The sequence below is a fragment of the Syngnathus leptorhynchus genome, chromosome 1 (assembly GCF_054491065.1).
Source record: "Syngnathus leptorhynchus isolate UIUO chromosome 1, UIUO_Slep, whole genome shotgun sequence".
Classification (NCBI taxonomy): domain Eukaryota; kingdom Metazoa; phylum Chordata; class Actinopteri; order Syngnathiformes; family Syngnathidae; genus Syngnathus; species Syngnathus leptorhynchus.
In genome coordinates this window covers 25,511,735-25,536,182 of record NC_141195.1, presented here as the reverse complement: position 1 = coordinate 25,536,182, position 24,448 = coordinate 25,511,735, and the positions used below count along the sequence as shown (strand labels likewise).

General features: G+C 46.4%; 6 protein-coding genes across 11 annotated transcripts; 3 read left to right on the top strand and 3 right to left on the bottom strand.

Moving 5' to 3' along the window:
- Nucleotides 1–10: 10 nt before the first annotated feature.
- LOC147063067 (rho GTPase-activating protein 4-like) lies at nt 11–8,224 on the bottom strand. The gene is made up of 22 exons (XM_085914591.1): nt 7,955–8,224; nt 5,952–6,034; nt 5,585–5,756; nt 5,336–5,498; nt 5,205–5,267; nt 4,980–5,105; nt 4,236–4,364; nt 3,918–4,139; nt 3,754–3,849; nt 3,446–3,616; nt 3,279–3,363; nt 3,180–3,207; nt 3,003–3,102; nt 2,780–2,840; nt 2,622–2,699; nt 2,407–2,535; nt 2,214–2,319; nt 1,857–2,114; nt 1,525–1,574; nt 1,200–1,437; nt 1,085–1,127; nt 11–847 (listed from the first exon to the last, which is right to left on the bottom strand). Exons 2-22 carry the CDS (start codon nt 6,016–6,018, stop codon nt 728–730), a joined length of 2,505 nt encoding a protein of 834 aa, XP_085770717.1. The 5' UTR covers nt 6,019–6,034; nt 7,955–8,224; the 3' UTR covers nt 11–727.
- Nucleotides 8,225–9,910: 1,686 nt separating this feature from the next.
- On the bottom strand, nt 9,911–11,952 carry naa10 (N-alpha-acetyltransferase 10, NatA catalytic subuni). 2 transcript variants are annotated; one of them, XM_085910953.1, is made up of 8 exons: nt 11,737–11,952; nt 11,262–11,360; nt 11,114–11,172; nt 10,992–11,037; nt 10,562–10,677; nt 10,446–10,490; nt 10,242–10,326; nt 9,911–10,140 (listed from the first exon to the last, which is right to left on the bottom strand). In XM_085910953.1, the coding sequence occupies exons 1-8, from the start codon at nt 11,755–11,757 to the stop codon at nt 10,006–10,008; spliced, it is 606 nt and encodes a 201-aa protein (XP_085767079.1). In that variant the 5' UTR covers nt 11,758–11,952; the 3' UTR covers nt 9,911–10,005. The 2 variants fall into 2 exon arrangements, with proteins under 2 accessions (XP_085767079.1, XP_085767070.1); XM_085910944.1 differs by having other exon boundaries at nt 9,911–10,173; nt 11,737–11,951.
- A 413-nt stretch (nt 11,953–12,365) lies between these two features.
- ssr4 (signal sequence receptor, delta) lies at nt 12,366–14,197 on the top strand. The gene is made up of 6 exons (XM_085919581.1): nt 12,366–12,549; nt 13,036–13,154; nt 13,341–13,415; nt 13,513–13,602; nt 13,679–13,744; nt 13,864–14,197. Exons 1-6 carry the CDS (start codon nt 12,498–12,500, stop codon nt 13,966–13,968), a joined length of 507 nt encoding a protein of 168 aa, XP_085775707.1. The 5' UTR covers nt 12,366–12,497; the 3' UTR covers nt 13,969–14,197.
- Nucleotides 12,987–18,406, bottom strand: setdb2 (SET domain bifurcated histone lysine methyltransferase 2). Of its 3 annotated transcripts, XM_085919568.1 has the most exons (11): nt 18,077–18,406; nt 17,807–17,920; nt 17,657–17,737; nt 17,033–17,172; nt 16,667–16,945; nt 16,226–16,551; nt 15,536–15,705; nt 15,092–15,459; nt 14,910–14,998; nt 14,658–14,837; nt 12,988–13,198 (listed from the first exon to the last, which is right to left on the bottom strand). In XM_085919568.1, the coding sequence occupies exons 1-11, from the start codon at nt 18,105–18,107 to the stop codon at nt 13,126–13,128; spliced, it is 1,851 nt and encodes a 616-aa protein (XP_085775694.1). In that variant the 5' UTR covers nt 18,108–18,406; the 3' UTR covers nt 12,988–13,125. The 3 variants fall into 3 exon arrangements, with proteins under 3 accessions (XP_085775696.1, XP_085775694.1, XP_085775695.1); XM_085919570.1 differs by lacking the exon at nt 18,077–18,406 and having other exon boundaries at nt 12,987–13,198; nt 17,033–17,210; nt 17,807–17,821; XM_085919569.1 differs by lacking the exon at nt 12,988–13,198 and having other exon boundaries at nt 14,025–14,837.
- Nucleotides 18,407–18,728: 322 nt separating this feature from the next.
- LOC147063063 (uncharacterized) lies at nt 18,729–22,077 on the top strand. 2 transcript variants are annotated; one of them, XM_085919573.1, is made up of 9 exons: nt 18,729–19,136; nt 19,819–20,005; nt 20,075–20,197; nt 20,317–20,549; nt 20,660–20,794; nt 21,178–21,365; nt 21,451–21,530; nt 21,619–21,702; nt 21,790–22,077. In XM_085919573.1, exons 2-9 carry the CDS (start codon nt 19,819–19,821, stop codon nt 21,936–21,938), a joined length of 1,179 nt encoding a protein of 392 aa, XP_085775699.1. In that variant the 5' UTR covers nt 18,729–19,136; the 3' UTR covers nt 21,939–22,077. The 2 variants fall into 2 exon arrangements, with proteins under 2 accessions (XP_085775699.1, XP_085775698.1); XM_085919572.1 differs by having other exon boundaries at nt 18,730–19,149.
- f7l (coagulation factor VII, like) lies at nt 22,075–24,435 on the top strand. 2 transcript variants are annotated; one of them, XM_085919577.1, is made up of 8 exons: nt 22,075–22,325; nt 22,716–22,879; nt 22,951–22,975; nt 23,063–23,176; nt 23,252–23,392; nt 23,464–23,552; nt 23,621–23,741; nt 23,810–24,435. In XM_085919577.1, exons 1-8 carry the CDS (start codon nt 22,235–22,237, stop codon nt 24,355–24,357), a joined length of 1,293 nt encoding a protein of 430 aa, XP_085775703.1. In that variant the 5' UTR covers nt 22,075–22,234; the 3' UTR covers nt 24,358–24,435. The 2 variants fall into 2 exon arrangements, with proteins under 2 accessions (XP_085775703.1, XP_085775704.1); XM_085919578.1 differs by lacking the exon at nt 22,075–22,325 and adding an exon at nt 22,337–22,628.
- The last annotated feature ends 13 nt before the right edge of the window (nt 24,436–24,448 follow it).

Sequence of the window (24,448 nt, the reverse complement as noted above, 5' to 3'; positions counted from 1 at the left end):
AAACGTTTGGAAACACGTGTATCAATGTATTTTTGTTCTTTTGTTTTTTTAATAAATTGATTTTCCTTCAACAACCCATTTCAGGAAAGCACAAAAAAATAATTCAACACATTGTACAGTAGTCTTGATAACAAAGAATCCCAACTCAGTCCATCCATATCCGTATAATGCCCCATTTGGGTTATAATAGTTTTATCTTTGTCTTTCTTCCATTCTTTGACTGTACATATTCAAGTAGGCTTTGGAATGCACAAAAATGGGGACTCAAATGAGCAGTTGTCGCATGTCGCATGTCTCGTCCACCAGACGGCAGCATTTAGCCCTGAGGAATTCGTGTGTCTTTCAGTGGAACGGCAGAGAAACAATGAGATCCAATACACTTGGCATTTGGAAGCACATTTTGGAGTTTGGATGGCCAGCCTCTCATTTGTTGTGGATGTGTGGTTGGAATAGCTTGCATTGGTCAGGAAACATGGAAGTGATGCAGGAGGGTAGGCTTGTTGTTGTTGTTTTTTTTTTTATGAAAGTGACATTTGGAAAATAGTTGTCACGGGAAGATTGCAGAATAACGTGTGAATGCTCTTTCGCATTGACAACTGGTCAATATATTGTGTATATATACATTTTTTTTTTTTTTTTTTTTACAAGTCATTTTCACAGCTTGAATATTTTGCAATTTCATTTTGTATGATTGTGTGCAGCCATTCCAAGGTCCCCTAGCCAGCCCTCATGCCCTCCTTTCCTTTGAGGCGCCTGCAAGGGAGGACGACGGGGAAGAAGGGGACTCTTGCAGCACATGCTTGGAGACCAGTTCTTTGAAGACTGAGTCCATTTGGCGGCACACCTCCTGTTAACGGAGGACGAGACAATCTGGTGTGACTTCCACTTCTCCGGTGATTTGTAGCTTCCAAAAATGACACAGTAATTGCTGCAAGTTTGTATATTGCTTTATCTTAAAGCGAGATTTTTGAATGGATTCATGGCATTTCCATTTATTTCCTTGGGGAGATATGATTGGAGCAAAACTCTCCTCCCGCTTGGCATTCTGAAGTGGAAATATTTAAGAAGGCAAAGGACCACAAACCTTGTCTACTTTGAGGTCATCCGCAGGGGAGGGGCTCACCTGTCTGGAGCAGGAAAAGATGGCGGGTGAGGTCACTGTCATTACTGTCAACTGGGATGAAACCATTGATACTCACTCTCTGTGTGCAAAACCAGGAGAGTGAATCCTCCTTGGCCGGTTCTGGGGCCCGGTTGGAATCTGGAGGATGACCTTTGCCCCGCACGTAGCCACGCTGACCCCAGCCCCGGCCGGTCCCGACGCGGACCTGCGGTGGTCCGCCTGGCCGCTCTTGTCGGCTTTGGAAGCCTCGCTGTTTTTCTGCGGGGCTCCTTTTGCAGAGTGACTGCGATTGACCGGGTGTCCCGCTTCCACTTCTGTTGCACGTCACAAACTCCAATGAGCCCAGATACACATAGTGAAGTAATCCCTGCTTGTTAAGAAAAACAAGCAATCGAGCTCACCAATTTTGCAGTAGTCTGCCTCGCCGTCCCCTTCCTCCACATTTAGCTCACTGTGAGGGAAAGAGAAAAAAAAAAACTGCATTAGAAAGCAAAAAAAAAAAAAATCTCATTTCATCTCAAAATCGCTTTTGCGCGTTTGCTTCCTCTTGTATGTGTGCAAACATGCCATTTGGTTCCCTCTGTTGCAAAACGTCGGTTTCTATTTAAAACAGCAGTCAAAAAAAATACAATGCAATGTGACGTGGGCAAAATAAGATTCAGAAAATGAACCCAGACAAAAAATTCATCAAACAGCAGTAAATAATGTGTTTTGGGGGGGCCGACCGCCTCACCCGTCATCTTGTTCCAGCGTCATGCACTTTTCGTACACGAGGCCTCGCACCTCGCTCGGCCCGGGAAAGATGCTCTCGTGCTGGACGATGCAGTTCTTGACCAGGGCGTTGATCTGTGGCTGCAAGGCGACGGCGTCGTGCCGGTCCAGCGGCTGCTGATCCTGGTTCTGTTCCCGAGCCCCTCTGACCAGGCTCGGCCCGAAGCACACGGCCAGGTTGTAAGGCTGCATCATGTTCTCGTCGCTGTACTGAGACACGCTGGGGACGGACGGACGGACGGCCGGAGGCGGGGCCACATTAGCGCCGAGCTTCTCTCGACATGTCATTCATTAAAGGCCAACGGGCTTTTGCACTCACTGGTGAAGAAACGCAAACAGGTATCTCATGACAATGATGAGCGGCTCGGCGAAGGACGAGATGACGCTTTTCAGCTGATCGGCTCTCTCGCCGTCGTTTTGGATGTCTGACGGACGGACGGACAAAAGGAAAGCTCACAAGGACACCGTGCGATTACCAGTTTTAGCTCCCAAACTAGGATGAGGAAACTCACAGGTGTACTCCAAGAGCCGAGCGAGGCTGTCTACGGGGAAAAGGGGATCGTTCAACTCTCTGAAATACAGCTTGAGCACTCCGGCAACAGAATCCAGGTCAGGCTTGTGCTCGGTCAGAGGGTCTTCTCCTACAAAACAACAACGCTGGATCAAAAAAAAGATATATTGTTTTCACAAACATTTCTAGCAGCCCCCCCCCCCCCCGCCTACCTACCTCGCTCAAATGCATCCCTCAAATTGTTGACTTCCACTTGAGAGCCCGACACCCGAAATATGCCTTCATGGTGGAGGCCTGGTGCAATTCAAATTCACAATTGAAATTGCGCACACGCCTGGGACTGTCCCGAGAGTTAACGGACGGACGGGGCTCACCGTTGAGATTGATGTAGCGAATGCAACTTTCCACCACAACTGGAATCTGTTGACCTGATGCCTGCAAGACATATGAAGGAATGCAAAACAATACACAAGATAATTGGGGCAAGGTTGATTCAACATGAATGGCCTGGTTGACTTGTTAAGTTATGATCAATGACCATTGGCTCATATAGCATTTCTTCAATCTTGACAAAAATAAGCAGCGACATTTCATTACCTGCAAGAAGGACAGCATGTCACCGCTGAAAAGTTTGTGGTTGTGCACCAAATGGCCACTGGAGGGATTTTTTCGAACACGTGCAGTCTTCCCGTTGTGTCTGGAGCGGGAAAGAAAGCAAATCCTTTGCCGTGGGCCTCAAACCGGATCAGCCACAATAAGTTGAGATTGACTTACCTTGGCAGATGTTGACTTGATGTTTGGCCTAGGGTATGGTGAGAAAAAACATTGAAGTACTCAAACGGCTCATTGTTAAACAAGTTACATTTGCGCCACCTCTTTCCACCGCCACTTTAAGCAGGTCATGTTTAGCTTGCAGCTTGGACTCCAAAGAGCTGCCCACCAGAAACTCTTTGACTCTCTGGAAGACAAAAGCGCCTCATCTGTTCACAAAAAGGAAGATAACCCATTGTTGGGTCTATGGCTTAAAAACAACAACTCACAGTGAGGTAGAGGTTTTCTACGTCTTGCTGGTTGGCTCGGCGGCGCGCCACACTGGGCCGGACTAACAGGCTGTCTGTGCTCTCCAGCTCTTGGCTGCTGTTGGGCTCCGAGTCCAAGTCGGCCATCGTTTCCAACAAAGACGACTGGGCTGCTAACATGCTCTTGTTTGCCTGCGCCGGGGCGGGGCGGGGGGAGTCAAAGACACGTATGGATTCGGAGCGTGCCGATGAGCGTGGGAGGGAGGGAGGGAGGCCAGAAGGCAGGAAGGCGACGCTCCTTAGTCAGTGGACGGACGGCGCCGCTTTACCTCCTGCGTTTCCTCGGCGACGGCTGTCAGCCTGGTCTGGATCTGTTTGAATCGGGTCTCCAGCTCACAGCTCATCTCAGCGCTAATCTCACACTGCTACGGAGTCAAGCAAATGAGGAGGGAATGAGACATCTGCCAGAGAGAGCCAAAGCCAAAGCGCCCACCTGGTCGCCATCGTGGGGCTGGTAGGAGAAGCAAAAGGGCAAACAAAAAGTCACGTGGTGGTCCCGCAGGAGAGCGTCTCGGTCCCGCCCCTGGTCCAGCCCGGACATGGTACTGTGGAGATGCTGCAGGCTGGAGTCCAAGTTCTGCTGGACCTGGCGCCGACTGGACAGATAAGCTTGCATCACTCGGCCCAGAGATAAGTGGTAGCCCGTATCGGCGCACTGCGTGGGGGGGGGGGGGTGGGGGGGGGGGGCACGTCAAACAGCCATCACTTGGAGAACACACACGGCAAGGACCAAACGTGCAGACTGACGTACGTCAATGAGAGTGGAGATGTCCTGGAGGTAGTACTTCTTCATGGAAACGTTAGCAGCATCCAAGTTGAGCAGGTAATCATTTCTGGCCTTGCTGCACTTCAAGTAAATGTCTTGGACTTTTCCTTGCCTCTGTGAGAACATAGAAAAAAAAGAAATCACTTTATTGTTCCTTGCTGTACTCCTCAATGTTTCTAAAAGCGAGCAACCCATTTCTCTCTTTAAAAAATGCTACATTTCTTGTCAATGTGCAATTTTCTGGAATAAATGTAAAGTTTTAAGTTTTTGAAGTTTCAGATTTGAGAGAGTCCACATGAGGGTTTGTCGGGTGTTTTAGAGCCCGTTTAGCAAATTTCAAGCAAGTCATGAGTCAAGTCAAACAATCTTGCTCATTCACACTGTACATTACTGGAGTGAGAAAAAAATCCACTGATCATAACACAACAACAAAAAAATCATTTCCAGCTCTAAAAAAAGAAATGAACACAGAAAATTTACATTTATAGCTCCAAATACTAAACAACATTCATTTATTGAATGACACTCTGGGGGAAAGAAAAAAAGAGATTGAAAAGAATTATTTGGAAATGTAAACCAAATGACTTGTCAAGTCACTGAGTTCACGGGACTTTTTTGGACCAAAAAGTCATCAAATCAGAAACACAATCGATTGGAGCGCTCGCCATTTGGTGAAAATCTCTTTTGCATAGAAAGTGAGGAAGATGACAGGACTTGACTGCACTTGACCTTCTCAATGAGCCTCTCCAGTTTCTTTGCGTTCTGCTTCTGCTTCTCCTCCTGTTTCTCCGCCTCCTTCAACTTCCCGTCGGCGCACAGGTAGTCGGCGTGGTACTGGGAGTACGTCCGCCACGCCTGCACCACACGCACACACACACACACACACACAGACACACACACGTGTGGCTACGCACGCTCAAGAAAAAGAAAAGTGCTTTTGAGTTTCTCACGTACGGTCTGCAGCTCCGTGGTCACCTTGAGCAGGCCGTCCTGAAGCTGAGAGCAGATCTCTTTACTCTGGAAAGGCAGCAAAGGAAAGTGGTTAGTGTATTTATTGGTAGCCAGCTCAGCAAACATTTGAGTACCTTCTTGGCCAGCCTCTGTGTGTAGTCCAAGCAATAGTTTAGAGGCTGGATGAGGAAAGTGGAGCAGTTGTCACTCAGCTGGCTGTGGTCTTTACTCTCCTGCCTGGTGTGTGACAGCAGGGCCGACCACATCTGGGCCACCGAATGACTGCCGGCCTCTTTCCTGCCACCGCAAACACGGATGGAACTCTTTTGAGCTTCCAATAGGTCCCGTGTGGAGTTTGCTCCTTCTCCCTGGTGATTGTCTACCTTTTGCTCCGGTTGGTGAACCTTTCGGCCAGTTTGTCCAGGGAGCGCGAGTACTCGCTCTCGATCTCGCTCCGTCGCCGCAGGTAGTCGGCAAAATCGTGCAGAAGCTGGCTCTTCTGCTCCAGCTGCACGTCCATGGCTTTCAGTTGGTCCACCAGCTGACAGCGAACCTCTAGAAAGGCAGGAGAGGGAATCAAAGACTCAAGACAACCCCGATGTGCAATAGCAGGGTTTTGTTTTTTTGTTTTTAAACGCTTTTATCCCAACCACATGCTTCATAAACAAATAAACATTTGAAAAGACGCCTCAGTCGCCTGTTGCTGCTCTCGCAGCGTGACGTAAGACTCGGTGTATTGTTGTGTTTTACCCTTAATTTGTGTGTCATAGTCCACCACGCCAGTCTTGTCCTTCCTGAGCTTCACATGGGAGGCCATGATTGCAGGTGGACTTCTGTGGAACAAAGACAGCATTGAAAACTCGGTACGGATTGGTTCCATCAAAAGTACAGGAGATGAAAAAAGAAATACCAAATGATTCTCATAAAAGACATTTTCAACAATTTCATTTGCCTTAAGTCATCCCAAAATGAATAATGTGTCCTTTGTTCATCTGTCTGCGCCCGCCAGGGACGTCTAGCGACAGGTAGAACGATTGCAATGCTCTTCCACTAGATGGCAGAACCTTTGCACTACTGACTACATGGGGTTGTGGGAAATTTGAGACCAAATCATCAGTTTGATGATTCACTGATGATTGTTTTCCGATTTGTCTCCATCCAAATCGTGTACGTCAGTCACTAAGTTGTGGCACAAAGCAAGACCGCGTTAGTTTTGCCTGCCACTTCTGGTTGAGCATGTCTGCTGAGGCACTTCAATGACTTTGCAGATACTTTCATTTGCACTTTATTACAAATTGATTTTTTAATGTACATTATTTGAGTGTATTTATTTTGTCACCTTTTTTATTAACTTATTGTTTCATATGTATATACATATCTTTTTAATGAGTGATTTTAATAGAAGTCAAATCTAAATATGCTATCTTTTTGAATTAAAAAGACTGACTTGAAAAAAAAAAAAAAAAAAAGATTGTCTCAGCTTGATTTTTGCCAGGAATTATCAGCCTGTTCAGAAGGTGTATGTGTGTGCAGGTCGAATAAAAAATTGCTGATGATCCCATTGTATCATGTCAATGAGTGAGTCAGTGAAATCTATACAGTGTCACTATTTAATGGGCCCAGGGGCCAATTTGTACTGTAAAACTCGGGCCTCAAGGTCAAAAGGTTTCAGAAGCCACATGATGTGACGCAGTAAATATCGTAATACTAGGACCAGGAGCCATGACACGACCTCGCCGTCATTGGACGTGCACTTCTTTGAATTTGAAGGAAGATTCACTTGAGTAATTGGATGAAAAAGAGGAAGAGTGCTCTTTTCTTGCATGACCAACACACATTCACACACTCACACACTTCCCCATTTTGAAAAGGCACACATGACTCTTCAACATTCTCTTCTGCTGAAATGTGTGATGGCTCTTCGATCGGAAAGTTCACTTCAAACCTCAAACCGCAACACAAGTATGAATCCAAAGTTGTTTGCAGCATCTTGTGCCACATTGGCTTGAATGTCTTTCAAGATTGAAGAATTTTGATTCGCCATGTTACATCACAGTCTCTGTTCAACATTTAGATGACTAACAACACTCAAAATGACAATATCGCTCTCCATTACAACCAAAAACAAATCAATTCAAGGGTATAGCTGGTGGTAGCTGCTACGCTAAGATCATGGCTAAATAATCAAATGATTTGTGGAAACAAAGCCTACTTGGAAGAAACAGGTCAGATGGTAAGAGCCCCCTATCAGGTGGATTCCCCAAAGCCGACGCGTTTTTGGCTGTGTCATTGATATGGAGCAAGATCACCGTCATTGATATAGTGTCATGTAAGGCGTATGTCAGGAACCCCTTCAGTGTTGCCTGCCCTGGTCCTGGTCCTGGTCCTGGTCGGGCGCAATGGCTACGGATTTGGATCAAGTAGGAGCTCGGAAGCCTTTCGTTGACCACAAAATGTGAACAACTACTCGCAACTTGTAAGACGTGTGAACCTTGTCGCGTTGAACTTTTTGAAGAGCCATAAAGTGCCATGTGACGACAGTAAAGCGTGCACTCACTCACTCACTCACTCACTCACTCACTCACTCACTCACTCACTCACTCACTCACTCACTCACTCACTCACTCACTCACTCACTCACTCACTCACTCACTCACTCACTCACACTGCTGCTAGTAAAGCAGGAAAAGGCGGCAAAATGGCAAAAACCAGGGCACGGACTTTGGGAACGAGGGCGTGTGTCTGCGTCCTACCTGATGAGGAGCAGGCTTGACTTGTCTCGTCTCGTCTCTTGTCTCGTGTTATGTTGTGAGAGGGCGGCGGGCGGGCGGCAGGCACAGGCACAGGCAGCCAGCCGAGCGAGCGAGCGAGCGAGTAACGCCACTTAACTCTCACCTCCCTCACATTGGACACGCACAAATGTGGGTGGGGTGTGCAACTCAAGTCATCCCTCCCTCCCTCGCTCGCTTCCTTGCTGGTTCTTTCGCTCGCTCGTCGTGAGTGACTCACGCTCTGCTTTCCCTTTCGTCACATTTGCACGTGTCAGTGGAGAACGTTGGGGGTCAACTGGTTCCCTGTAGAAGTTCGACTTGCGCACCCCGCTGTGTGCTCATCGTCCAAAGTAACTGAAGCAAGGACCAAACTCGTGGCATTTCATTTTGAAGCGAGAAACATGGGAATTCAGAATGAATCGACACGGTTCGACCAAAATGAATGAGTCATTTATTCCGGTGGGGGTGCGCCACACTGTGGTGAGCGAGGCTATATATACACATCGCACGCTATCAGACCACTTTTTAGCACCTTTCACTAGTGGATTTGATATTGGAAAATATATTGACAAGTTCTTTTCTCCCTAAGACAACATCAAGCACATTTTAAACATCAATTCTGGCACTTAAATCTGGAAAACTAAAGAAAATGTTTGAATTCTCAAGTATTGCAAACGCGAGTTCAATGAAAAAAATGACCCTAATATGTATTCGTTTTAAAATAACCAGTCCCATTTTCATCTACTAAGGTGATTCTTTTACACGTCACTCGAGGAAGCCCACAGACTCGCTGCTCTAAATGACAGCAATAAATATGACCTGAGTCATGACTGTTAACAGGAACTTACTTCAAATAATCACATTGATGCAGATATTTAAGATACTTACAATAACAGATATTTACAATATTGACATTCAGAGCCATTTGATTTGATTTGGCAGTCCAAATAAAAGTGCAGCGCAGGAGAATGATAATAAAGGACATGTAATGACTCACCAGAGGAATGGAGGGCCTAAAAATGCTTCACATATGCCCACGGAACGTGTGAGGTCATGACGGCACTTTATGAGGATTGATGTTTATGATGGCCTCGGGTATCCTCGTGATGCATGGGACCTCAGAAATGAATGCATCAAATGCTGCTTTGTTGCGCACAACTCAACTGTCTGGCTGCTCTCGAGCACCATGAACAAGTTCGTCTCCATTTCTGGTGGCTCGTATCAAACCTTTTGGACATTCTCTGTTTGTTTGGAACTCTTCACTCACTTCCTTCCTCTAAAGTGGATTAAGTTGCGTAATAGAAAAAAAACGACCATTTGAAAAGCTTATGTGATTTGGGGAAGTCCTTGAATCTTTTTTTACATGATTCTATGACTTTATCTGGGATTAAAAGAAATGCAAAGTCAGGAAATTTATGGCGACTGAAAGAATCAGAGAGGGGCATTTTTGGAAATATTCGTGGCTCAAACAAACACCAGTTGCAAATTTTTGCTGGTTCTTTCCTTGTTGGAGAACAAGCAGTGGAACATTGAAAAGTTGAACTCACATCCGCTGGTCAAAGCCGTTTCGAGTTTCGTTTACAAGTTGCTTTGCCATCATCAGGAATTATGTGTGCTTTGCTGCCATCCTGTGGCCTCTCTAAGCAATTACAAACCTTTTCAAAGGGGATGAATGATTTTCACTATTGGCAGGTGGGCCATTTAAAAAAATGTTTACCATGATTAATATCAGCTCGATTTTCAGCCTCCCACCCCCATGGACTGGCCTCAAAACAGGTCTTCATTTCCCAAAACGTTTATTCTAATTATTGCACTAGTGGTGTACTGTATGATATTTATTAGCTTCAGTGTGTTACATGGGCAGACCAGAGTGTATAGCCCCAAAAAAAAAAAAAAAAAAAAAGGGGGGGGGGGGGGGGGGTCATCATCCCGTCATGATTGTGAGCGCATTGTCGAGGGAGGGCCGGGTGGGGCATTAAAAAGGAATTTATTCTTTTCTATTATCTCCTTTAAAAAAAAAAAGCCTACAAGCGTCATTGCGAATCCGAGGAGGAATCTTTGACATCCGTGCTCTCGGTGGCCTCGCTGACTTCGCTCAGCTCTTTGCTCTCGCCGCCGCTGTCCCTTTCGTTTTCTCTCTCTGGGTCGCCGGAACCGGAAGGCGCCTCCTGACCGGGCACACGGGGACCAGGCTTTCTTAGCTAAGGGGTGCCACAGTTACAGTCAAACTCAAAGTGTAATATGCTCATGCAAGCCATTGCACAGGTACCTCATCTGCCATATGGGCCAGGTCCCTCTTCATGGCGTAGGCATCCTCCCCGTCTGCGTAGTACTTGGGTTCTACTTCACTGATTCTGCGCGCAAACAAGCATGATGTATTCCATGGCTTGAGGTTTAAAAAAAATAAAAAAAACGGCATCCCTAACCTGAAACTTTTGGGGGATTGAAATGAAGTCAATGGAAACAGACTTACTGGAACTTGAGTGTGTTCGAGTAGAGATGCAGGGCCGCTCGGTTGCTGCGGTGAGCACAACGGAACGGTTAGAAAAGGCACAGGCGTCACCACGTCTCCAAGGACACGCGTTGTACCTTTTGCGTACGTGAAGCGAGACGTATTTGGCGTTGAAGTTCTCGATCATGGCGCGACTGGCCTGGTCCATCAGCTTCTGAGCCAGACCTAGACGTCGATGGGAGCGCTTCACCGCCTGGGAGACATCCAAGGCCACTGCTTGCTTATTGTTTGATGCTTACAAAGCTTCCTTCAACTTGGACCAATTTAACTATTGTTTTTTTCTACGTGGGTTGCACGAATGGTCCCAAAAACAAACATGCTGTATAACATCTGTACCTTAATGCTGAACTCACAATGTATCAGATTAATATCGACGACATTTGAAGGAATCAAGATTTAAATCTGAAATCCAATTCCATGAAATGATGAGAAAGATCGGAATTGTGTCATTTGCAGCGTACAATGTAAAAATTGATTTCAGCGCGTCAAGCTCTTGCTCAAACATACCAGCGATGTGATGTGTCCGTGAGGCACATCATCTGGATCTTCCTCCCTAAAAAAACAAGAGTGATCCTATTAACACTAAAGGTTGTTCAGTTTCATGGCAATGTTGTGTGTAACATACTTACATCTTTGCCAGCACGTAACCCACAATTTTTCCATTTTCATCCTCTGCGATGTAGGATAACTGAACAACAAAGAACAGGACAGAAGTGTGATTAATTAAAAAAAGGAAGAAGAAGAAAAAAAAAAAAAGACCAACGTAACGTGAACAACCTGGGGCCAGGACAATCCATGGTAAAAGTAGTATTTCATTTGGTAGTTTTCCGGCAGACACAGAAGGTTACAGTGCTGCATGTTCATAAGGTCCTCCGGCTGAAATGAAAGACAAGAGACGCCATTTCATTCAAAGTTTGATTTCAACAAGCAGCACAAGATAATGTCGACATCATTAGACATGTACCACCAGTCTACTTTACACAAGTATCGGCACTCAATGTGGGTACTTTGGCCACACCTGCATGATTTATACGAAATATAGACAGTACCTTGCGCCTTCTACAGAACGTACATAATGCTCAATATCCAGACATGAACAACACTTGCAGTCCAGTCATGGCCTCAATGCTAATGAAGTTAGCAGTAGCAGCAGCAGCAGCAGCAGCAGCAGCAGAAGCACGTTTAGTCGGCTCTGTGATGCGGCTAGCTGAGCTAGCCTTCAGTGTGAGCGACATGACAGCGACATGCTTACCCTGGCGTTTCGTATATTCATCTTGTTGAGTTTCCTGTGGTGCGTTAGCTAGACTGCAGCACTTGCACAAGTCATAATATCAATTACACTACGCTTTCAAAGGGCTGCTTTAGCTAACTAGTCAGTTTTTCTTTGCTAGCAGAGTAAAGGAAAGGAAGTTGACGTAAAGTTTGACAAAATAGTAATAGCTGCTTCCGGTGAGGTTGCGAGAGGATACTTCACATTAAAATCTATAGACTGCTCAAACACCAAGCTTGGCAATGTGACTTTAATTTGAAAAGCCGTTTATAATAATTAAAAAAAAAATCTATCCATTATTCATTCAATCGATACAGAAAATTATTTTGTGCGTTTGAAATATTATTTTTTTGCCATGACAAAAAGTGGCTTTGTTTGTTTGAATTGAAAATTATTTCATTTGAGTATTTATTTCGAACGCTGCAATGGTGCCAGAGTATTAAGGGGCGGAGGGCTCCCAGGCATATCCTGCCACTACAGTGAAAAATAATCAATGATAACAATTAAAAAAAAAAAAAGTTGCGCTAGCAGAGGACAAAAAGAAGTGCATTAGTTTTGGTCACCGTTTGATGACGTTTCCGTTGCGAGTCTGCGGCACATGCGCACTGGCCTGGCAGCCTTGTTTTGCTGATGTGGACTTCCCTTTCTTTTCCCCAACCCGCAGGCACTGAACAGCAGCGTTGGAGAAGAACTTTTCCAAAGCAACACTTGACCTCACAACGCGTAAAGCCCCCAAAGCTACAATGATCCGGATAGCAGCTGCATTCCTCGCCCTGTTGGTGGTTGCATGCTCGGGTAAGCTAAATGAGTGGAGGGCGATGTTTTAAGAGCTTTCCAAATGCTATGAAGCTAGCTCGCTCATGAGCTACTAGTCGAACTAGTGTTTCAATGAAAACTCGTCTGCGAATTTGGTCTTAATCTCAAAATAAATATCCATGTACTAGTACGCCTTACCCCCCTCGATTATGACCGTTTAGAACATTTGTACATAGTACGAGTGAGGCTAAACTGCATACTACTAAGGACGTCATCAACGTCACTAGTTAATATCTAGCACTTTACCAGTAATACCAGAAGTGCACAGGTGTCAACTATTCTAGTTTTGCATTCATAGATGCATAGTATTTTACTAGTGTGCTGACATGCCTTTCATGAGGTCAATAAGTACAGACACGTAGAAAGGATTTGGAACACGTGATCAAATTGAAGCGGCTGCTTGTTAGGATGACATATTATATTTCAGTCAGGTCAGATGTTAACATACATGGTATCCCTTGACAGGAGAGACCTGCACGGAGCCGGCCATCACCCCGTCGGCCTACACCACCTCGGACGCCGTCATCGCCGCAGAGTCGGTGTTCATCGTGGAGCTCAGCCTGGTTTGTGCCAACGGAGCGCAGGTAGGATCACAACGAGGCACCATGCGGACACATATTGGACTTCACTAGGAAAGTGAAGCCTTCGTTAACCATTAACATTTGCTAAGCATTGATAACGACTGCTTACCATTGCAAATTGCCCCCAACTATTGTTGGTAACATTAAGCCATTGCTAACCACTGTGCCCCCCCCCCCCTCATCCGGCAGAGCATCACTCTGTATGCCGATGTAAATGGAAGACAGTTTCCTGTGACCAGAGGCCAGGATGTTGGCAAGTACCAGGTAAACCTTTCACACTTGACACCTTTCTATAGTGTGTAGTTAATGACTCCATTTCCTCCTCCCCATCCTAACTTGGCTTTCTTTGACTTGATCTTAGGTGTCATGGAGTCTTCCTCACAAGCAGGCCAGCTCAGGAACTTACCAGGTCAAGTTCTTTGACGAGGAATCCTACAGCGCACTGCGCAAGGTTAGCGCCGGATGCTAAGCTACTTGAGTCATTTATTGAGCTTTTTGTTTGGAATGAGAAATTGTGTGTTTTGTAGGCCCAGAGAAACAATGAAGATGTGAACGCCATCCAGCCTCTATTCTTGGTCAATGTGGACCACAGGGTGAGTCTTGTGTGCCTTTTTTGTATTGTCTTTTGATGCTGATTGTCCACTTTTTGTGAAGTTTGAAAGGGAACCTAGCAGCATGCGTAGTTGCGATGTGACTGATGTTGTGACTTCAGGGCGTGTGGAGCGGGCCGTGGGTGTCCACCGAGGTGGTGGCAGCCTTGGTGGGAATCCTACTCTACTATGTGGCCTTCAGTGCCAAGAACACCATCCAAGCGTAAAAACATCCACACTTGAATCTTAAGAGACCACGGCGGCTTTGGATTCAGAGACGGTCCGCAGTCTGGAGGATTTTATTTTGTTGTTGTTTTTCTTTCTATTCAGACTGTGTCTGTATGTGCTAACAGATGGACTTTGCATCGGTTATTTTTCATACTTTCAGACCACCCGAGCTGGATTGCTTGGTAAACTGACTCGTCAAATCAATAAATGAGTGATTTTGGTCTTTCAGTCTAAAGTAACTCATTTCTTCTTCGAGTAAATCCTGCACTTGAGATGGCGGACTTGGTAGAAATGATGATTGCTACTTCATTGTTATATTTGCATATTCATTTTATGACTACTGTATTCTTCGCATTAACATAAATGGCTTCTACCTTATTCGGCAAACAGACCACGGGTAATTGATGCATATTGAATCAATATTTTGTCATTTAGTGGAGTAATAATATATTTGTAGTTTAATTAGACGAACCAATATTTTTGTCGTTTAATTAGGCGTAGGCATGCTGTGAGACAATTATCCAATTTGACTTTGTTGGTCGCAAAATGTCCATATTAACGACACTATCTCTCTGCCAGTGGCGGAACAATTTCTTCCACCTACTTCTATTCATACAGGATGCAGAATGTCACCTCTTTTTTTTCCATTTTATGAAGCAACGTGTCAAAAGCGGAAAAGGGCGCTCACGTCTCCTCCGTCGTGCCCGAAACGCCAAGCTCGCATGTTTTACAAAGGTTTTCCTCCAGGAATTGACCCAGGCAGCCATCAGCGCCGCACATGCAGGCGACTTCGTGTTGTCGGCCCAGCGACATCGTGTATGCGTCGGAAGAATAATTCCACGTCAGTTCGGTGCCCGCCTTCACCATCCTGACACACAAAGCCGCACGTGAGATGCATTCAATGACATTTGGGCTGCCGCCTCACTTGTTTGCTACTTACCTGTTGGTGAAGAAGGCCACGATGGGGAAGTTGGGGTCATGCGAGTCAGTGAAGACGTTCTGAATAAAAAGATTGGGCTGGCAACTATGCTGCAGGAGATGAGACAAGATCAAAAGTGGCTCGCTCCATAAAGACAGAAACATGAAAAAGGCTTGCCATCTTTGGAGTTGCAGTCCACTTACGTTGAGGAAGCGGCTCACGTTTCCCTCCTTTCTGGCATCCAGCAAATAAACGTCCTGCGACTTTCCCGCCATCTTCAATCTTCTTTTGCTGCCGTGGCCGTCGGCGTTGTTTGGTGACGTTAAATCCTTCTTGGCCTTGTCTTTGCTCTGATTTGCGTTGGCCTCGGCGGGTCTCTGGATGACTGCGACATGCAGCGGAGGTGAAGTCGGGGGGTCGGCCTTTTCCAGCAAGTCGTTTGCCTCCGAGACGGGGGGGGGTGCCAGCCACTCGGTGACCACCTCCACCTCGTCATCGGACGGCAGGTCCGTTCTGCTCAGCTTCAGTGGCGGAGGCTCAATGGGTCGCTGGACTCTCTGCAGGATCACGCCTGAGGGATGTCAAAAGGACTTTTAAATTGAAGAATGGCAATTGAGATTGTTTTAAACGCGTGTTGTTTGTGTCACCTGCGTAGATACACACAAACGTGCCGGTATCCAAGTCGTCGCAGCAGCGCACACCCCAGCCGCAACGCTCCGTCCAGAAGACTTGAAGACGAACTCGAATTCCTCTCTGGATGACTCGATTCTGACAACGAGCCCGGTCGCAGCTGCACCACGGCCCGCACTCAAACAACCTGTTGGTTGATATGCATTCATGTTACATCAAAATTGGGAAACAATTTGAAATACTGTATAAAAATGTAAAAAGGCAAGAGTCAAATATTCACTGAATTGATACCGGTAAGGCACAATGGAAGGGTAAAATGAGAAAAGGAGCTTCATTCGTCCTAATAGAACCTTTTATGCTGCTATCTAGTGGCGTCTTTAGGAAAACACAAAGCTTTGAGACTTGTCATTCAAAGAGTAAAATAAACACAATAGTTTTTTTTTTTATGAACTCGCTCCATGGTCCCTTCCGTGCCTGTTTGTTTCCATACGTCATCAACATTCATTGACACTGCTTCTTCCCTCTTGTCTGTCACGCTGCTTGCCGCTGTGCGAGTCGTCACACAATTACAAGACAGCATTATCAAGTATCGGCAAGTCGTCGAACTTCAAGTCGCACCTATCAGTGCCGATTGCGAATTCTAAATGCTCACTGGATTGTTGACTGCTGGCTCTCGCTCTCGCTCTTCTTGTTTGCGGTGAACTCACCCAGACGGCACAGGGTGGGAGAGTCTCTGATAGTTGTAGTGGTTTCCTGATCCCGTCGTGGCGACGCAGGCGCAGCGTCGTTCGTCCAAGCATCCATCCGTACACTCACAACACGTGTCAAACACGGGACGTCGGGTCAGGAAGCAGCCATGCGGCCAGCGCTCCTTCCTGTAGCGGAATTCAGGGGGCCGGGAGTCATCGGGGCCCACGCAAAGCTCCACTGGGGTCGGCTCGGTTCCGCGACTCAGGTCTATCTCTGGGGGATGGCTGCCCAGGACTATGGGAGGGTCCAACTGCACGGCCATGTTGAAGGAGAAATTGTCCAGCTGAAAGGAAACCGCGATATGAAAGGATCCCGTTTCATCCATCAGTTTTTTGGCATAATACAAGAAAAACATTTCACGTCGAGGAGAATCCAAACAATGTCGCAAAGCAGCTGACCTGGAAGACATCATAGCTTTCACTGGCCAACAAGAAGCGGATCACGTCGGCATAGTTACGGAGGCTGTGTCCACAGGGGGCTTTGTAAATGACGTCCCAGTGGCTATCATCTTCCTCCTCATCTTTCCAATCGTCGTCGCTGGGCCCGTCCTCATTGGATGACATCAGTGGCCTGGCCACCATCCTCTTGAACCCGCACAGCAGCGGTACCTTGAGCGGGTTCTGAGTCCAATACGGCAGTTTGGCCCGAAGCGTGCCTTGTAAAGAAGGCAGGCACATCTAGAGGGAGGAAAAGGAGAAGAGGAAGAGCAAGTGAATGCTGGTGCTCACTGGATTGTTGACTGCTGGTGGTCAGCTTGAACTTACCTTGCAGCACAGGTGCAGCTGGTATGGTGGCTGAATGGGCAGCAGAGGAGGCAGTTGATCTTCAAAGGCTGAGGGAGGAGATGTGGGTGTGGAGCTGCCGTGCTCGTGCTCGTGCTCGTGCTCGTGCTCATGCTCTTTATCTGAGCAGGTAAATAAAGGCAGGACTTCATTTGACATTCTGTGCAAAAAGTATCCAGATTATAATAATCATATTTCAAAAGAAATCGAAATTAATATTAAATGAGAAATTACAGAACATTTCAACATGTATTCTTATGCTATCTGAAATGAACGATTAAGCCTGATTCCACAATTGAAAGCATAGAGGAAGTGTTTACTTTGATTTGTTTCGGAAAATCAAATCAAATACTTTCACACTATGTTTGGCCACCATTATCTGAAATGTTTGCTCAGTCGAAAAAAAAGTACAGTTCTAATACTTCCACCAATTTGAGTTCCATTTTGACAGACTTTGTCAAATTGGACCTACAGAAAGTGCATACACGAATTGTGTACCATCTACCTTAGTAAAAAAAAACAACCCCATCAATGGGTGACATTTGCTATGTTTCATTAAACTGCTGAAATTCCCACAAATATACCGTGCATGCATCGATGAGTTACCTGGACCAACGACCATTTGAACCACCGGAGACAGAACCGTCCACTCAAGACAGTCGAATAGCTTCAAAGCTTGAACCCGTTCTGTTTCAACAGAAGCAATTGACAAAAATCGCTCAGAAATGTCAGGAAAGATAGGAAGAGGAGCAAAACCTTTGTCGGTTGCCGTGTTGGCTCTCAGGACTTCCTTCAGGTGATCCAGCTTCTTGAATATGATACTAAACACCTGATCCACGTTCTCCTTGTCCCAAAATACTTTGGCCCGATCTAGGAAACACAAAGACATACAATCAATCCCTTTCCCTGCCTGCGTCATCAAATCAGTCAAAGTCAATTGGAAGGCGTTTTTGGAAAAAAATAATGATCATTTTTCACAAAGCGCGTAGCCCAAGTTACTTATATATCATTCAATTAAATTCTCACCAACGTCTCGATAGTCGAAGGAATCCCCCATTTCAATCAAAGCGAAACATTGAAGTATTAGTCGATCTGATGGACCGCTAAGCTAGCAGCCGCATTTCGACTTAGTCGCATTAGCAAAAAAGAAAGAAAAAAACAACAATTACAAAAAAACAGGCGACGTCTATTAAAATAGCCTTGAAGCTGATAGCATTTGTCTTAGCTTGAACGGAACGGTTTGTGTGCATTTAGAAATTGAGCCCAAAATGCCTAAGATATCCAGTCTTTGCATTCTGTTCTCTTTCTCCAACACACAAACACCGGCCGGCCGGCCGGCCAGCCGGCCACCGTAAGTCAGCAATCCGGCCACCGTAGAATATATGAAATTCTTCACCCTGAAGTTAGTCTGGCAGACACCACTAATATTTGCCGTTCATACTGTGTATAGTGTATCGCAAAACAATAGCGAATTGAAACTTTTAAAATGTCTTTAAATGACTTAGAACACGTAATATTTATCCACCAACGCACTCAAGACAATTGATAAGCGAGTCCCTTTAATTTTTCGATTATAAATCTATCTGTGGAAGTCGTTTAGACAAATGGTACCTTTTTTTGGGGGGGGGGGAACTAACTCATGGAAGGATTGTTTAGTGGATGTAAGGAAATAATGAGTTTTGTATTTTGTAAGTTCCAACAGTTGGATCTAAACAAGCTCGCAACCACAATGTGTGGTCTGTGTCAACTTTGTCCTAACCTTCATCGGCCACCGTAGTAACTGTTTTAGGTGTCGATTGACCTTCATCGGCCACAGTAGTCAATGTAAACTACTGTACCGTACATGCCTACGGTTCGCGTTCATATGACCGGAATTTATGAATGGACTGTGCGGAGCGTGCTTGATTTTCTGCTGTTTAGTCCGGAGAATCCACACGACGAAGTTTCTTTTTTTGTTTTGTTTTGTAAAACAGCGAACGTTCTCGTGTGGGCGGTGCTACTCCTGTCATGCTTTTGTAACGCCGAAACGGCATGTTACACAAGAACGCCGCCTTGATGGAAAGAAAGTAAAGCGCATCTATGAGAGGTCAGCATTTGAGGTTGGTTTTTTCCCCCCAATAAGTGTCACACACGCTTATAAATATATATAAACTGTGTACATTTATAGGTGTGCGTGTGTGTTATGCGCTCACTGTTTTATAACGTGTACAGGTTCAAAGTGTGTTCATATCCTTGACTGTCAACGTGAACGCATTGGGAAAACAAGAACAATATATGAAACACAAATAAATATTTTGAGTGTGTGGATGAAGGAGAGTACTCAAGAAAAAAAATCAAATAGTAGGATTAAGCAACCCATCAACATTGCTTTCACTTTGTAAACAAATAAACCCGAATAAAGAAATCTAAAATTCAAATAGAAATTTTGAAAAATGTCTACTTCGATTTTTCTCGAAATTAGAACTCTCAAATTAGGAAAAGTTAAGAAAAAATGTTTTAGTTAATAAGGATAATCTTTTGCCTTGAAATAATGAGTGAGCAAGCTTCCGTGAAGATAAGAAGAGACAATATTTTTTACAATTGTTTAGCTTGTGCTCAGTTTTGTGAGATTCTCTCGACCAATGTGTACTCAATGGAATAAAGCTGTCTGCAGCAAGATATTGTTGAACAAAAAAGTTCAATTGGAGGTGATGTAGTGTATTGTAAGAAGCCACCATCAAACAATTTACTGGTTCTGATGAATAAAGTTGTGAAAAACTTTGTGGTAGATGACTGCGCTGCGGAGGTCTGTGAGTGAGGCATTATGGGCAACGTGTGCTGCCGACGCCATGTCTATGCCCGTCCACTGGTATTACAACATCCGTGACATCAGAAGGGATTTTGGAGGATGGATATCCGGCTTTAATTCTCCCAGAATTCACCATCCGAGCAGCATCCTCAGCCTGTCCAATACCGGTGAGGATCAACCTTCTTCTTTTTCTGTGTGTTCATCAACAAGCATCTGACTGTGATCATTCGATGAAGCCGGTAGCGGGCGCACTTCCTGGTCGTCTGCAGCCAACCGAGAGGAGGTGGTCGGTAACGTCATCCTTCATGACAAACTGAGTTTTTGGAAAGCTTCCGGTGGTTCCATCCACTATCACCAAGGTACAGAGGCCACTCCCGGTTGGCACAAACCGAGGCAAAACTATTGAGGGGACGGGGGAAATGGATTGCGTTCTAACTTTGCTCTTAAAAAAAAAGTTTGAATTGGTGCTACCTTACAGGTCTGAAGGCGGGCAACAACACGCTAAATGTCCTGTGCGCCCTGCGAGCCGCTCACACGCTGGCCAGCGGTGACTTTGGCGACGTCTCGCATCCGGACGCTCGAGCCGCCGTCCTCGCGGACTACGTTCGCTTCTTGACCACGCGGGGCACGCACGGCGACACCTACGCCGAGTCCTATCACCGATCCTTCTTTTCCGAATGGCAGGACAGCAGACCGACTTCCAGCCGGGAGGTAGTACAACATCTACCCTCTGGGAAGTTCACGCTGGTCACCAATCGGTCGCCGGGCAGCGGAAAATGAATGAGAACTGGTACAAAACTCTGGTTGTGTGTTCCTCAAAGGTTCTGTTGTTTGCGGAGGAGCGCTCCAAGAAGAAGCTAAAGTCACCCCCGGACAGCCAGTTGGATGCAATCGGTTGCCTCCCCATGAGCCTTCCCTTCGTTCTGTTGTCGGCCTCGGCCAATGAGGAGCAAGCTGTGCGTACCGCGCGAGCACCGTGAGGAAGGAAGAAAGAAAGAAAGAAAGAAAGAAAGAAAGAAAGAAAGAAAGAAAGAAAGAAAGAAAGAAAGAAAGAAAGAAAGAAAGAAAGAAAGAAAGAAAGAGGAGCAAAAATGGAGCAAGTGTGCCTTCTTTTCTACCACCATAGTGTGAATGTGTTCAATTTCAGTCCGAAACATGTTATGGAAAGTAAATGACTGACAAGGGGGACAGGAAGCAGATAGTAATTTACATTTCAATGGGTTCAAGTATAGATGTGATGGTAATTGACATGATTGGCAAATTGATGAATGCTACAGTCCACGCAAATGGACGTTAGCCATTATGTTCCGCTAAATGACTCCCGAGTCTGCTTCTCCAGGTTCGCGCTGCAGTGGATTTTGTGAAGCTCTCCCACCCCCACCCATCCGTGCCCGAGTACGTATCTATCTACAGCAGGGCGCTTCACGCCGCGCTGGGGGGCGCCGCTGTCCGCCGACAGGCCGAGCTCGCCCTCAGGACGCTGGGAGTGTGGGACGCCTGCGAGAAGTTCGCTCGGCAGGCTGCTAGGTGCGCGCCGCAGATCCTGTTTCCGTTTGTGGCTTCCACGAAAAGTTTCCTTTGATGGCATGTCCATTTTTGTTCTTTTCTTTAGGTTTCCAGAAGCATCTGAAGAACGACTGCGGGTCCATCAAAGCGCCGTCGGTAGCCTCGGCCTGGCGTGCTACACAAAAGGTACCAGCGGGGTCAGCCACTCCTGATCATTTTCCTCCAGTTGATCTTGTTTCTGTAATGTGATCCAATATTTTTGGCGACCCTCCAGGAGCTCTTTCCAGCATGTTTTACCTTGCCCACCAGTTTCACGATGACCCCGCAGCGGGAATCCTGGCCAATACTAACTGTGGAGGTTTGAAAATGGGATTTCCTTTTTGAGAACTGAAATCTAATCTGGATCACATTGTGACAATTCTGAGACAATTCTGTTCATTTTCAGGAGAGAACTGTAACCGAGGAGCTGCACTGGGGGCCCTGCTAGGAGCGGGAGGAGCCTACACCAAGTCCACCATTCCGCAGGACTGGAAGGACCAGTTATGGGACGCTCAGGACTATATCCCAGACATGCTTAAATGTCTGAAGTTGTGAAAATCCAAAGAACCTACGACAGGATTTTGCCCATTCCAATTTCTCTCTTGGTTTACAAATGCAAGGATCAGATTGGATCCTTTGACCGATTCTGTGTGAAAGCACATTTCGAAAATGTCCATAATAAATGAGAAATCAAGCGGATGTTTTTTCAATGGCTGTGAGGGACCAAAACAGATGAGTGGAAAACTCCAAAGTCCAAAGAGACAAAACCAACAAAGCCCAGCCATATTTGGGCAGTTTACACACGACAGTGTACTTCTCCTTTTTTGACCTTTGTCCAGATCAGAATCAAAATGGCGACAACAAGCAGGCACACTAAGCCGCTCTTCTTCTTCTTAGGGTTACTCTTGGCTTGTATCCCAGCATGCATTGGGCTTCCTGAAGGTCAGTCCTCCGCCTTCTCGAGTGTTGCAACTCTCCTTTATCTTCCTCCTTTTTCTATTTGATCGAAACGTGGCCAAAATCTCGTGTTAGAAAGCAGATTGATTGATCATGTCGATGTTCAAGCGAGCGTTGGATGAAACGTCGGTGACATTGGTATCGGCTACCGCAGCAGATACGCCGACGGGTCTCACCCGACCGAGATCGTGATCCAGCTTCCTTTCAAGCAGAAACAAGAATAGCGCTAGCTAGCTAACTTGGTTGAGAGTAACCAATGACAGATGTGACTCTCTCGCATCTCAGACGGTTAGCATCAAAGGCTCTAGGATGGAATGTGAGGGGGGGGGAAAGGGCATTTCAAATGTTTCCTTTCTGCTGCCACTATTGAAACAGGCATGTTTTTGGAGAAAGCCAACGCCAGCGTTTTCCTTCATCGAACCCGTCGAGCTAACTATTTCTGGGAGGAGCTGAAACAAGGCAACCTGGAGCGGGAATGTCTCGAGGAGAAATGTTCATATGAAGAAGCAAAGGAGATCTTTGCTCTCCCGCAGCAGCTGGTCAGTGGACTTCTATCAGTAGATGTTTTTGATCCAATGCCTCCGAGTCATGTGCCGCATTTGCTTTGTAGGAGATCTTCTGGAGAATGTACACAGGTCAGTCAGTCAGTCAGTCAGTCAGTCCGTTTGAAGGCAGCTCGAAAGGCCGCTTCGGATAAGCTTCCTGATGTTTCCCCTTTCTAGCCGAGAATCACTGCCTGTCATCTCCCTGTAAGAACGGCGGCACTTGCACTCGCAAGCTGGACACTTTTGTCTGCCAATGCACGTCTCGATTTCACGGATCCACTTGTGACAAAGGCAAGGCGGCGGTTGGATCACCAGTCGTGATTGCTTACGGACTGACGTATGACGTGTGTGCGTATTTCTCGGCAGCACGCGTGACGGCCAATGGTTGTCGCTATAGGAATGGGGGATGTGAACATTTCTGCAAAGACTTTCCCAACCGGACGCACACTTGTTTCTGCGCACCGGGATACCGTTTGGATCAGGACAATAGTACCTGTACTCCACAAGGTCAGAGCAGATTGCTCACGTTGATTTCAGACGGGCGCTAAATGTTTGGCGGCGGGTGTCCTCTGTCCTAGACGCCGTCCCGTGTGGACGACCGTTGGTCCACTTTGGTCCGAGAGTTGTCAACGGAGAGATTTGTCCCAAAGGACATTGTCCCTGGCAGGTGGGATTCGTCCTTCACTGTGACAAATGAATGATGTTAAAAAAAAAAAACCACGACCTCCCGTTCAGGCTCTCCTGACTGAGAACCACCAGCTTTCCTGCGGCGCCATCGTCTTATCCGACCAATGGATACTGACGGCGGCTCATTGCGTGTGGAAGAAACCAAACAACATCTTACACGTGGTTGTGGGTAAGACCGAGGATCCACGGGAAAGCAAAGCTCGGAGCTCAGGAAATCTTCTTTTTGCTCCCCCGAAGGCGAGCATGACCTCGAGACAGACGAGAAGACGGAGCAGAAGCGGCGAGTATCCAAAGTCTTGATCCACCGCGGTTATAACAAGTCCAGCTACGACAGTGACTTGGCCATGCTGAAGCTCCACCGTCCCATCAAAATGGGACTTTACGTGGTCCCTATCTGTCTCCCGGCTAAGAACAGCTCGTTCGCCCGCACGCTGGCGGCAATGCGGCACAACACGGTGTCAGGGTGGGGTCGCCTGTCGCTGCACGGATCCACGGCGAGATTGCTCCAGCGCTTGGTGCTACCGCGGGTGCCGCTGCAAGAGTGTCGCCTGCACACCAAACTTAACATCACGCGCAACATGATCTGTGCCGGCTTCCAAAGGGGCGGTCAAGACGCGTGCAAGGGCGACAGCGGCGGCCCTCTGGTGACGCGCTACAAGAAAACTTGGTTTTTGACCGGTGTGGTGAGCTGGGGACACGGCTGCGCTGAAAACAACATGTACGGCATTTACACCAAAGTCAGCAACTTCCTGGACTGGATCCAACTTCAAATGAGCAGATGGTAAAAGCCAATTTGCCAACCCACAACTTGATATGTGCTTTTGTTTCAATAAACTGTTGGTTGTCAAGCGTTTGCTCCATTTTTGTCCAGCTAAA

Excerpts from the sequence above, each read along its gene's own strand:
- LOC147063067 (XM_085914591.1), bottom strand. The coding sequence starts at position 6,018 with ATGGCCTCCCATGTGAAGCTCAGGAAGGACAAGACTGGCGTGGTGGAC. Across the intron at positions 1,438-1,524 it reads GGCAGACTACTGCAAAATTG|AAGTGGAAGCGGGACACCCG; the intron begins GTGAGCTCGATT and ends GACGTGCAACAG. Across the intron at positions 1,128-1,199 it reads CCTGGTTTTGCACACAGAGA|ACAGGTGAGCCCCTCCCCTG; the intron begins GTGAGTATCAAT and ends TTCCTGCTCCAG.
- naa10 (XM_085910944.1), bottom strand. The coding sequence starts at position 11,757 with ATGAATATACGAAACGCCAGG. Across the intron at positions 11,361-11,736 it reads TGAATATACGAAACGCCAGG|CCGGAGGACCTTATGAACAT; the intron begins GTAAGCATGTCG and ends CTTTCATTTCAG. Across the intron at positions 10,491-10,561 it reads TCGCTTCACGTACGCAAAAG|CAACCGAGCGGCCCTGCATC; the intron begins GTACAACGCGTG and ends TGCTCACCGCAG.
- ssr4 (XM_085919581.1), top strand. The coding sequence starts at position 12,498 with ATGATCCGGATAGCAGCTGCATTCCTCGCCCTGTTGGTGGTTGCATGC. Across the intron at positions 13,603-13,678 it reads CCTACAGCGCACTGCGCAAG|GCCCAGAGAAACAATGAAGA; the intron begins GTTAGCGCCGGA and ends TGTGTTTTGTAG. Across the intron at positions 13,745-13,863 it reads TGGTCAATGTGGACCACAGG|GGCGTGTGGAGCGGGCCGTG; the intron begins GTGAGTCTTGTG and ends TTGTGACTTCAG.
- setdb2 (XM_085919568.1), bottom strand. The coding sequence starts at position 18,107 with ATGGGGGATTCCTTCGACTATCGAGACGTTG. Across the intron at positions 15,706-16,225 it reads TCCCACCCTGTGCCGTCTGG|GTTGTTTGAGTGCGGGCCGT; the intron begins GTGAGTTCACCG and ends ATCAACCAACAG. Across the intron at positions 13,199-14,657 it reads TCGGGCACGACGGAGGAGAC|TGAAGTCCAATATGTGTCCG; the intron begins GTGAGCGCCCTT and ends TCACTTTCCTAG.
- LOC147063063 (XM_085919572.1), top strand. The coding sequence starts at position 18,928 with ATGAATGGACTGTGCGGAGCGTGCTTGATTTTCTGCTGTTTAGTCCGG. Across the intron at positions 20,198-20,316 it reads TTCCATCCACTATCACCAAG|GTCTGAAGGCGGGCAACAAC; the intron begins GTACAGAGGCCA and ends GCTACCTTACAG. Across the intron at positions 21,531-21,618 it reads CCTGGCGTGCTACACAAAAG|GAGCTCTTTCCAGCATGTTT; the intron begins GTACCAGCGGGG and ends GCGACCCTCCAG.
- f7l (XM_085919577.1), top strand. The coding sequence starts at position 22,235 with ATGGCGACAACAAGCAGGCACACTAAGCCGCTCTTCTTCTTCTTAGGG. Across the intron at positions 23,553-23,620 it reads AAGGACATTGTCCCTGGCAG|GCTCTCCTGACTGAGAACCA; the intron begins GTGGGATTCGTC and ends CCTCCCGTTCAG. Across the intron at positions 23,742-23,809 it reads CATCTTACACGTGGTTGTGG|GCGAGCATGACCTCGAGACA; the intron begins GTAAGACCGAGG and ends GCTCCCCCGAAG.